At 46.3% G+C, this 12,436-nt stretch overlaps 1 protein-coding gene across 4 annotated transcripts in view; it reads right to left on the reverse strand.

Annotated features, from left to right (window-relative positions):
* The window catches only part of GUCY2F (guanylate cyclase 2F, retinal), a 347,423-nt gene that overhangs the window by 150,355 nt on the left and 184,632 nt on the right, over positions 1 to 12,436 (reverse strand). For all 4 annotated transcript variants that reach the window (XM_085608170.1, XM_085608167.1, XM_085608168.1 and 1 more), the window contains 2 exons: positions 9,690 to 9,838; positions 2,451 to 2,614 (listed from right to left, as the gene is read on the reverse strand). In XM_085608170.1, coding sequence (XP_085464296.1) covers positions 2,451 to 2,614; positions 9,690 to 9,838 — 313 coding nt within the window. The remainder of the gene's footprint in view (positions 1 to 2,450; positions 2,615 to 9,689; positions 9,839 to 12,436) is intronic.

Genomic DNA, 12,436 nt, shown 5'->3' on the forward strand with positions numbered 1-12,436 from the left:
TTTACTAAGATAGCACAACTCAGATGGCCCCAAGGTTTATGCTCATGGAAGGCAAAAGGGACAATGATGTGGTTATTAGATTTTAATATTGCCTGATGCTACCTAATATTGAATGAAAATTAGGTAAAAGTCCCCTGATAAGGGAAAGTAATTTGTTTTAACCTTTGGACCCCCAGCTCTGGCCATGATTTCAACCATTATTAACGTAATCTAAAGAATTCACTTTTTTTTCGGATCACCTATATTATATTAATCAAGGTGCAGCTGCTAACCAAACACCATGTGTTTAAATTTGCTATTTTGAGGTCTTACACAAGAAGTAATGTATGAAATCCATAATAATAAAGCCATCAGTGAGTTCTCACCCTATGGCAGAAAGATGGCATCATGGTCGAATAGAAGTACAGAGATGTCCAGTCTATCACTCTGAAAATACCCACTAAGAATCGGAAAGGATTATTCAGATGATCCCTGCTCCAATGCTTCCACCGGGCCTTCTTTCGTCTCTTCAGCTCTCAAAGAAGACCAGAAGAAATCCCTAGCTAGTCACTAAAAAGCATGGTCAATGTGTGCAAATAGAGCATGAATAGAGATTTGCACTTACTTATAATGAATGGGAGGGAACATATAAGTGCGATAGTCACCGCTCTTTCACTAAATACTGCCTAGGATACCTCAAGAAAATCTTTAGCCTTCACCCCCCTCCTCATTACAGTCCTACAGCATTTTAGTGATCAGTGTACAGAGGAATCTATTAATGAGAGGGGAGAGTATGAAGCTGGATTTAATCTATCCCTTTGTGTTCCAGGTATTATCTAAGGCATCTTCGATATCTGAGGCACTAGTTAGGTCGTTAAAAAGGGGTTCATTGGCTTGTCCTAATGTGGAACCTTTATGATTTCACCATCTTGGTCAAGCCCTGGAGTTTTATTAGGTCCTTGACATTTCAATACAATTCCTATGCCATGTGTAAGTCAGTTGTGCAGATATTTACGGATAATGACTGAAAATGTTTTCTGCATTTCTTCAAAATTATCAGTGTGAGCGTTTGCTTTCTATGCATAGCTCCTCCCTAACCAGTCCTAGGATACTCATCTGGCGATAGCCCCTTTTACACATCTATGAATTCTTCAGCCAGAATATGGAGACTTAAATATCAGCCTGCCAAAATATTGACAACCACATTATTGTGAAGGTAACTATGTATAGATAAGTATTGATTTACTACTCTTACTCCACATATATGTACCTTGATAATATATGTCTTCAAGGCATGTAGATTAGGAGTTCAGAAAAGCAAATCTATGTTTACCTGTATGTACATACCTTCATTGCACAAAAGTAGATGATAATTTGGCGACAAAAGTTTGCCAAGTCAATATTTTTATCATCATTACTCTGACATACAACCATTCAAGAATCTTTTACCCTCTGGTTTCCTGTTGCATTGGAAGACAGTTGAGAGAGAATTATCTATGGATTTTTTATCATTGATAGGAATCCAAATTGATCTCAATAGTCTAATTAAATGATCCTCAACGAATAGACTCACATTATGCTAGCGCCTGGATATCCCTCGGGGTGATTAGCACGCTATACAAAATTGACAGTCATTTTTGGTGAGTTCTCTATTTCTAGAAAATAATAAAATCAGCATTTCTGACTAAACTACAGCTATGGTATTTTACAAATGTTTCTCTAATTTTGTCATCTAGATCTCATATGTCACCAAGACAAGATAAGATTAAGGGCCTCATTATGAGGTCAGGTGGAAAGCCTTCGCCTGACAGTCGGAATCACCTAGAACATGTCAGAACCCTTCCAACCGACTTGGTTGGTTTACAATCCGCCTGAACGATTACGATGTCCGTGGTCGGAACGGTAACCGCACGGTTATTCCGAATCGGTTCCGACTCGCTCACGGAGTATTCGTGTTAGTCGGAGCAGCGTCGTGCACCTCTATGGACAGCGTTTCCGACCGACCGATTACTATGCCGATTTCCAACAGCCCTTCCGAGTCGGACTGCCGACACGAAAAGGCTGTCGCAAAGAGAGTTTGGGGGCCCCTAGCAGGGCCCCCTTCATCATGAGGCCGCCGGTTGTGGGCCGAGGGTGTACCTAAACCCTGCACATTATTGCAGGCACAGTGGGGTGCCTGCGACAGGGTGCAGGGTTTTACACACACACCCCATTACCTCATAGGAGCCTCTGTTGTCGGTCGGAACACGGGCTCCTATAGGGATCAATGGGACTCTGACCAAACAGTGTTTGGTCGTATTGTAATCGGTCAGGCGGAACCGCCGACCGTGATTCGGTCGGGTCCTGAGTCCGAGACGGTGTCAGGCGTAAAGTTTACACCCAACATCAGAATGAGGCCCTAAGCTGTGAATGCAGAAGTGCGAGTCACACCTTATGCGTGACATTAGGAAAGTCGAATGTGACTCACTTACAGTGGTAACATCTGTGTCAGGAGTTTCTCTGTTTTCTGTTTTTCTATTTCCAGCTCTTCAGTTCTCTCCCGAATCAGGTCCTCCAGGTTACTTGAGTACTGCTCCAGCATACGCAGCATGGAGTCAATAATATTTGTTTTTTTCCCTCTATTAATATTTTTAAACTGAAAAAAATAAAGAGAAACAACCAAAGTCTGTTTGAAAAAGAAACATATTAATACTACTCTAAAATTTTCTTCCACAGGAGGAAATGACATAAACATGACAATGTTAGATTTAAATTCAGTCAGAAATCCTGGCGTCCTCTTCAACAAAGAACTATCTGTCACCACGCGGGCAACACTGTGCTAAGTCTGTGTTTTCCATCTCCATCTCATTCATAGTATACTTTCTCTGGTGCACACTTAATATCTGATCACTCTGGTCCTAGGAGTGCATCTCTCAAGCATCGACTACTACAATGGAGATTCTACAAGACTCCTGGAAAAATCATGAGTAAACTACAAAGAGCAGAAAACTTTGCCACTCAACTTATTCTCAGCTTGAAAGGTTCTGACATCATCCCTTCAGCATTAATATCAGGTCCCTGCCTCCTGGTCAAACATAGGGCCATATTCATCAAAAATACCCACAACGCAAAACAGCAAGCCACCTTGCTGCGCTGCGTTAAAGGGAAAGGGCAGGAATGCACTGTATTTACCATTATACAGCAAATTCCTATCCTTTCTTAACGCTGGTGCACTTTTTGCTGCTTAGCACCAATGCAGGCACTCTTGTGTCATGTTGCATGGGTGCCTACTTTGCAGGCAGGATTGTTTGCGTCCTTTTTCCTTTTTGTGCCCTCGTTACCGTGTGCCCCAGTTTTGCCTTCTGTACCACTTGTCCCTTGTGCCCTCTTGCCTGTGTGCCCTCTCTCCCACTGTGCCCTTTTTGCTTTCTGTGCCCTTTCCCCTGTGCCCTCTCTGTCCCCTCGCCGTCTGTCCGTTTCCCCCGCTGTTTCCCGCCGCTGCGTCCCTGCTGCCCCGCCCCCTTGACTCCCATTGGCCGCCCCGCTCCCACCTCCCAGCTGCTCCTCCCTCCCTCTGCCCCTCATATGGAGGCCGCGCAGCAGCCGCGCAGCGGCCACGCGCAGCGGGCGCGTCAAAGGTGCGCCAAAGGCGCGCCTAAGGCAAGCCCGTCTGCGCCTGGACCGCGCCCAGCACCAGAACCCCTGGTCCCAGCCGCCGCCAGGAACCCCAACTGAGATGCAACACCGCCGCCCTCAACGCACTCAACACCGGCCGACCTCCCGCCTGCCACCAAGCCACCCCGAAGCGCACCCATGGACCCTTCACCTGCCAAGCCTGCAAATTCACCTGCCTCCGAACCTCACCCCACCCGCTGGACAAAGCAACGACAACAACCACCTCAAATGCATCCTCCTCAACACCTGCTCCATCCACAAGCACGCCATCGAACTTTGGGACCTCCTCGACACAACAGCACCAGACGTCGCCTTCCTCACGGAAACCTGGATGAACGCCTCCTCAGCCCCCGACATCGCCATAGCCATCCCGGAAGGCTACAAGATCACCTGGAAGGACCGCATCAACCAAACCAGAGGAGGAATCGCCATCGTCTACAAGAACACCATCAACATCACGACCAACACCGAAGACACACTCTCTGCCGCCGAACACCTACACTTCCAGATTCACACTAACCCCAAGACCACCCTTAGAGGAACGCTCATCTACAGACCCCCGGGCCCTCGCACCAACTTCATCAGCCCGCACGCCGTAGCCTCACCAGAATACATCCTCCTAGGGGACCTGAACTTCCACCTGGAGAACAACAGCGACAACAACACCACCACCCTGCTCGACAACCTCGGACTCAAGCAACTGGTGAACACCCCCACCCACCTCGCTGGCCACACGCTCGACCCCATCTTATCCGCTAGCAACCACGTCTCCTTCAGCCATTCCACCAAACTACACTGGACCGACCACAGATGCATCCACTTCACCTTCCAAAAGAATACATCCCACCACCGTACGCAACAAATCCCCCGCAGAAGCTGGAGCAAAATCACCACAGACCAGCTCCTCTCATCGCTGAGCCTGAACCCGCCAGCAAACACCGCTGACACCAACGACGCAGCCCACAACCTCGCACAGTGGATCACCAACTGTGCCGATGACCTCGCCCCACTGAAGAAACCCCCTTGCATGACTGGCAACAGGAAAACCTCATGGTTCACAGACGCCCTCAAAGAATCAAAGAAATCCTGCCGTACCCTCGAAAAAACCTGGCGCCACAAACGAACTACAGAAAACATGACAGCCCTCAAGAACGCCACTCGCGAACACCACCAGCTGATCCGCACCACCAAAAGGTCATCGTTCAAAAAGCGGCTCGACAGCAACAACCACAACCACAACAGCAAGGAACTCTTCAGCATCGTCAAAGAGCTCTCCAACCCCAGCGCCAACAACAACGACATCACACCATCACAAGACCTCTGCAACTCCCTCGCCACGTACTTCCACCGCAAGATCGCAGACATACACGACAGATTCGGACCTCAGACTTCGCCTCCAGTCACCGAACCAACGACGCCCACCACCACCCTCAGCGCCTGGACACCCATCAGCACTGAAGACAACACCTACGTCATGAACACCATCCACTCTGGCTCCCCCTCTGACCCATGCCCACATCATATCTTCAACAAAGCCGACATCATCATCGCACCCCACCTCCGGAACGTCATAAACAACTCCTTCACGTCAGCCACCTTCCCTGAGAGCTGGAAGCACGCAGAAATCAACGCCCTTCTGAAGAAACCCACAGCGGACCCCAAAGACCTCAAGAACTTCCGTCCCATCTCTCTTCTGCCCTTCCCGGCTAAAGTCATTGAGAAGACCGTCAATAAACAGCTGTCTGCATTCCTCGAGGCAAACAACTCACTCGAACCGTCCCAGTCTGGATTTCGAGCCAACCACAGCACCGAGACCGCCCTCATCGCAGCCACTGACGATGGGCCACCTCTCGGCAGCCTTTGACACCGTATGCCATCGCACCCTAATAACCCACCGCTTCAACACTGGAATCCAAGGAAAGACCCTGGCCTGGATCACCTCGTTCCTCTCCGATAGAACCCAGAGAGTCCGCCTCCCTCCCTTCCGCTCAGAGGCCACCAAGATCATCTGCGGCGTACCCCAAGGCTCCTCGCTCAGCCCAACCCTCTTCTATATCTACATGAGCCCCCTCGCCGCCCTCGCACGCAGACACAACATCAACATCATCTTCTACGCCGACGACACCCAGCTGATACTCTCCCTCACCAAAGACCCAGCCACCGCCAAAACAAACTCCAGGAAGGGAGGAAAGCCGTCACAGAATGGATGAAGCTCAGTCGCTTGAAGCTGAACTCAGACAAAACGGAAGTCCTCATTCTCGGACAATCCCCATCCGCCTGGGACGACTCCTGGTGGCCCACAGCGCTGGGCACCGCACCGACACCCATGAACCACGCACGCAACCTGGGATTCATCCTGGACTCCTCCCTCACGATGACCAAGCAAGTCAACGCCGTCTCATCCTCTTGCTTCAACACCATCCTCGACATCCCTCGCCACAGCCACCTATTCGCCCACCAGAGAAACCTACACTGGCTCCCCGTCAGCAAGAGGATCATGTTCAGGCTCCTCACCCACGCACACAAAGCGCTCCACGACATGGGCCTCGAATACCTCAACAGCCACCTCTCGTTCTACACCCCCACCCGCCAGCTCCGCTCCGCCAACCTCGCCCTCGCCACCATCCCACGGATACGCAGAACCACCACCGGAGGAAGATCGTTCTCCTACCTGGCAGCCAAAACATGGAACTCCCTCCCCGCACACCTATGACTGACACAGGACCATCTCACCTTCAGGAAACACCTCAAGACCTGGCTATTTGAGCAGTAGCAGCACCCCCCAACCCAGCGCCTTGAGACCCTCGCGGGCTATATAAATGTACTGATTGATTGATTGATTGATTTTTGTGCAGGAAGGGACAGGGATACGGCAAGGAGAAATAAAGATATTTCTCCTTGTTCAGCCTCTGGTGGGGTGGCGTACAGTTCTGACGCATTCCCAGGTCTATCAATGTTGGTAAATCTGGGATGTGGTCAGAATGCATGGGAGGATGTGTGAGATCACCCACGCTTCACCCATAGCACGCCTCCCTGCAAGGTAATGCAAGGCTGTGATTTGCTGCCTTGCGTTACTCTAGATCTATCAAGCTATTCAGGGTCATGCAAGGTGGCCTTGTGTGGCTTGATAAATCGCATTTAGGTTTTGCGTCGCCCTTGCGTCTTCTTTCTTGGTGTAAGTGTGACTCAAAACCTTGATAAATATGCCCCTAGATCTATCAAACCACTCAGGGCCATGCAAGGAGGCCTTGCGTGGCTTGGTAAATCTCATTTAGGTTTTGCATTGCCCTTGCGTCCTCTTGCTAGTGGCGAAAGTGTGACAAAAACCTTGATAAATATGCCCCTTAGTGTTTGGCAGACAGGGTAGTCTGTTTCAAATGTGAAAGAGTACCTTACCCACCAAACCCTCTGTCCAACTACCTCATTTAGGGAGAGGCGGATAGTAAGTATTCTGTCAATGGAGCTCCTATTTGCTCAGTCGAAAAAATACTTCCTCCGACAGCCTGAAGGAGTAGGAGCCGTGGTAGGAAGGACATTGTACATTCTGATTTATTTAGGGTGGATTGTGTAATGCCTATTTTTTCCTGTCTGTTATCGCCAAGAAAGACCTGGCGGTGAGGGACAGGAAAAAACAATAATGATCATCTCAACCTCTGACACCAAGAGTGTGGAGTCATTATTTTTAGATCTTGCCTGACCCAGCGCATGCGCTGGTCTGGCGAGACTTTTTGTGAGGGCTCAAAAAAGTGCTACCATGGCCAGCCTAGAGCTACAGTGCATGTGCGCGGGCGCGTGCGCCGTGCTTGATCGCGATCACTTTTACTTTTGCGGCCGCTTTGATGTTCTCCGCGAGCCTAGCTTCTAAACCCCATGTGCCTAACCCAACTGTGGAGGTGCTTTAATTAAAAGTCAGCAATCAATAATAATGAAACATTTCAGCATTATAAAACATTTCTTGTCTTATTAAAATACACACACTGCTGAAATAAAACATTGAAACAGTGAATATTTAGCTCACTCTTAATCTTGCATGGAGAACATTTGTCAGTGTCTATTCATTCTACTGACTGAGACTGCTCTTCTTTGTTATCTGATACATCCATCTTTGTCCTCTCACAATAAGTTGTCATCTCCTCATATTCTCTTGGATCAGTCCACTGCCATCGACACTTCTAATCACTCTTTTATTTCCACTACTCTCACATCACTTAGCATCTCAAGCTCCACTCTTTCCTTGCTTGCCTCCTATCTTCCTGATGCTCCAGCTTTCCATTCTTAACCCTCTGTTGTTTACTATTTACACCATCCAGCTATCCTACATGAACTATTTTTTCGCCTTTCATGTAATTTCTAGTTGATGAATCTAAAAGGTTTGCAGCATTCTTTTCCTACGGCACTTCTTCAAGCACCTCGATTTCTGTTTTTTGTCTGTGCAACAAATTCTCGTCCCTTCTCTACTTTTCAAATCTCATGCTTCACTATCAGCAATGCTTTTAATTGCCTTCTCTTGTGTTTATCTTGTAAGGCGCACACCTCTCCTTATTTTGCCTCCCATTACAGGCTTCCTTTTCATTCCTGTGTTCTCTTCTACTTATTATCTATCATCTCGCTTTTGCGACCTTATAAGTATTTAGTTATGCAACTGTTGCATGGCTAAACACTTATAAAGGTCCCAAAAGCGAGACCTATTGGCTATGTCAATGCTTGTTTTTTTGTGCGCAACACTTGAGAACAGAGAAGCCCACACCCGCAGACTGGTGGCATCTTGGAAAAGGCAAAATGACTCTTGCACTTTGAGAGGGGGCACTGAAGACAAAACTGTGCTGGGAAAGGGATGCAACCAGCATTCTATTTAGGAAGGAGGCTGGACAGACTATGGGGAACAGAAATTGACAAGGAGGTGTTGGACAGCAACACAATTCAGGGAAGGAGAACAGCTTTTTACGGGCGAGGCACGGAAATGGTGAGGTGATATAAAGAAACATGGGGGTATTACTGGACAGTCCCTCATGCATTGCTCACCCTTAGCAGTATAGGTCATGCACATGCAGTCTGGAAATGTTACCTGAGTGGGCTACAAATTCAGATTGTCAGTCAATGTCAAAACATATCTTTTGCAGTTAGGACTGCCACCTTGCTCCACGTCATTAGTACACTATCAGTCTAGGCTGAGGCTTAAATATACAGTCATTGGGGCATATTAGCAAGAAACTGGTGGAGCGCGGTTTTACACCAAAATTAGGTATTGTGAGCTCCGACAGTTTCAAAATGCAGGGATGCATCATATTCACAGAAATGAGGCACACACCCCTAGCACAGGTGTTAAAAAAGGTGCCTAGTGCCAGCGCAGGCACCCTAGCGCCATTTTGCTAGGGTGCCTGCGCTCCAGAGGCAATTGTTTATGTGCATGAATGGACACCTTCCTGCACATAAACAATCTTTACAGGTGATTTGCTCTATCTATGTGTGCTGCAGAATACAGCACATGTGGAAAGAGCAAAATATGAGGAGAAATAAAGCATTTCTCCTCGTATCACTTGCTTAAGACCAGGTATTCCCTGGCGGTATTTATGATGCTGCCCCATACGTTGTAAATATGAGACAGCATCAAAAAGCAATGGGTGTTGCGGTGGAACACCCACTGCAAAACTCACTGCGCGCTCCTTTCAAGCAAAGTGCTGAGTGAATAGGGGCATTATTTACAAGGGGGATTAAGTCACGTTGAGTGGCTTACGCAGCCTTGTAAATAAGGCGAAGGAGTTAACGCCACTAGAACGTCGTAAAAAGTGATGTTCTGGTGGCGTTAACTCCTTGTAAATATGCCCCATGGTGTTATGGAACACGCTCTCTTGATTTACTTCCAATGAACCAATTGGCCTATTGCATTTGATAACAGTAAGTGGTAGTGGAATGGCAGTGCATTGCAAAGAAATAGATACTCAATGTATTGTAGTAAATTACCACACAAGAATGTTTATTCTGTGTAATTCTGCCACATACAATTAAAATTGCAGAAATTTCTAGTGATACATAATTGAGAAATAAATACTTCTTACCTGATCAAATATGTCGTCGAAGCATGGGCGTCGCTCTGGCAGTTCATTCCAGCATTGCTTCATGAGATGGATGCACTCCATGGGGGCGTGGTCAAGAGATACCAATGGCCGACACATGGGTGGAGGTTTCCTTATTTTCTGGATGATTTCTATTCAGATGAGAGACGGGGTTAATTAACTGCCTTGTGGCACACTGCAAGTTCATTTAAGCAAAATGAATGTTCTGATGATAGTTGTTTGCAATAAATGCAACGTATTTATCTACTGCACTTTTTAAATAATTCAATTGGAACTAAATCATTCAAAAAAATAAAGGTTCTCCTTTCAGACAACAGAACTGCTGTATCTAATATAGACTTAGAGTGGGCTTTGTGTCTGCTCTCTACTCGCGACTCAATGGCTACCTTGTCTATCTCAGGTCCATGCCCCAGAAGCCTCTTGGTCTCGCCATGTTTTGATTGGATGAGTTGTATTATCTTTAAATGGTGGTATTGCATTCCAAGATGGCTGCCGTGCAATTGCACATGCGCAGTGGTCATCAAGATTGCTGTGATGCATGGGAAGACTCACCTTCACACTGTGAAAGAGACATGGTAACACTATCAATCTTTTGTGGTGCACAGAGACCACTGCTAGGCAATAAAACCTGAGGCTTTACACCAAAATAACAGCAATTTCTTGCAGCAAAAAGAACTCCAATAGGTACAGAGGTAAGGCCCCTGGATGCAATGAATGACACTGGCAAATCCGTAAACCTGATGTACCAATTTGACCTGTTTGGCATGTGTATATGTTTTTTTTAAATGTAAGCACAACACTAGTAAGAGAGAGAGATTTAGGGAAGTTTCATGACTTGCTTCTTCAAGAAGTGGCGTTTCAAGTCTTTGTCAAGAAACATATTCATATTGTTGCGTAATCCGAGGACAGCGACATCACGTGACCTGAACCAGTAGCAAAACAATCATCATGTGATGTTCTATGTAGAGTGTGATAACAGAAATTACCTTTTCTGAGTAGGCACATAGGTATTCAGGATTTAGAAACACAAAGTTCTCTGCAGAAAAATGCTGTGGCTTATTATCAAAGTTATTGCTTTGGTTGAAAAACGAATTGCTTTGTAAAAGCATAGTTTGTAAAAGGGATATATATGACGCACACAAAACTAGTGTGCAATTCTGCATGAGAGGTTCAGTGACCAAAAGGCTGGTGACCCCTCCAGTCAGAAAGCACATGATAGCATCGTTACTGCGGGTACTTTCACTTGCATTTCTGGAAAGCACTCAATTGAAGTGGTCGCTAGCACTAGTCTATTTTTTGACATCCAAGAGATGGGGAATAGTAAATACCTTCTTCAGCTATCTGTGCCCAGTCGGAGAGACCCTCCTACTATGGTGAGATGACTCCAGAAGCAGATTTGTGAACTCGCCTATTTTTATTCGCATGCTGCTGTGTCGCTTCCATGTGCTCTTTCACTCCATGGGACGCGTGTATTCAACCACGTTGTCATACACTGCCCTCTCCAGGACTCTTTATTCGCCCTACACTTTCTGAGGCAGGATGTAGTGTCCACCCTCCTAACTGTGGCCCTGGGGGACTGATGATGGGGGACCCCCTGCAGAATGTGGTGATGAGCATCTCAGACTTCCATATCTCACAGATATTCACAGACCTTGGGAAGAATGGGGGGGCTGAGTGATGCCCCACCCCCAATGCCTTAGGAACTGCAGGGGCCTGCACTATGTTCTCTACTTCCGTCTCCGGGCTAATAACCTCTATAAACTTCACAGAGAGCACGATTATACTCCTTTCCTCCTTCCGGGTGAATTAAGCACTAATATTGCATCCTTAACCAAAGTCATAAACGTATTTTCATGATCTGACTCCCTCTGTGGAGCAGACCACTGTTCCTTCATGTAAAACCTTCGCCCCTTGAAGTGCAAGAAAGAATGGAAATGATATGTAGACTGATCTTTAGTCCTTCTTCTATGTTTGTGAATGAGTTTACTTATTTTAACATCAAGTATAAATACAGCAATTTGTGGATTTCCAAAGACCTCGACATTGGCCAAATAAATCTTGTGAGAAAGAGGAAAATAATGAAAATTTAAGCTCAGAGATTGTCTCAAGCTTTCCGGGAGAAACATCAAGGAAAGGAAGAAAACTGGACTAAATGATGGAGTATTTGACTCAATCAATCAATCAACAAAGCTTTATTCGATTAAAAAATAATCATAAAAGCGCAAATTCAGTTCATTACAATCAAAAATAAAAAGCATATAAATCTAAAAAGGTGAGGAAGACTAGCCCCAAGAATCAGAGTAGGTTTTTACAGTACAGTTACTTATATAATGATAGTCTTCCTGCATTTAAAAACAGCCTTTAAAAACGATGAGACCGATAAAGTTATAACCTTTCCCCCCAAAGATTGCATGATTAAAAAAGCTGGACGGCACTGTTTCATCCCTAATGTTCTAAGCACTGGTACTATCCACCGTTTCCTCTGATAATTATAGAATTTGCAGAAAAATAAAACATGCATGGTAGACTGCACAGACAAACCGTCACAGGGGCAATTAACCAGTTGTCTGGAGCAGTCATTGGTTGTAGGAAAGCTAAATAACCTATGCACGATGGACATCCTAAACCGTGTCAGTAAAAATCTGTCAAAGTCAGAAAGTACATATGTATCTTAAAAGTAGTAAGCGTGTTTTGATGTGCCCGGACCGAGATTTTATGAATTTCCCTAT

Source organism: Triturus cristatus, chromosome 5_2 (assembly GCF_964204655.1).
Source record: "Triturus cristatus chromosome 5_2, aTriCri1.1, whole genome shotgun sequence".
NCBI lineage: Eukaryota > Metazoa > Chordata > Amphibia > Caudata > Salamandridae > Triturus > Triturus cristatus.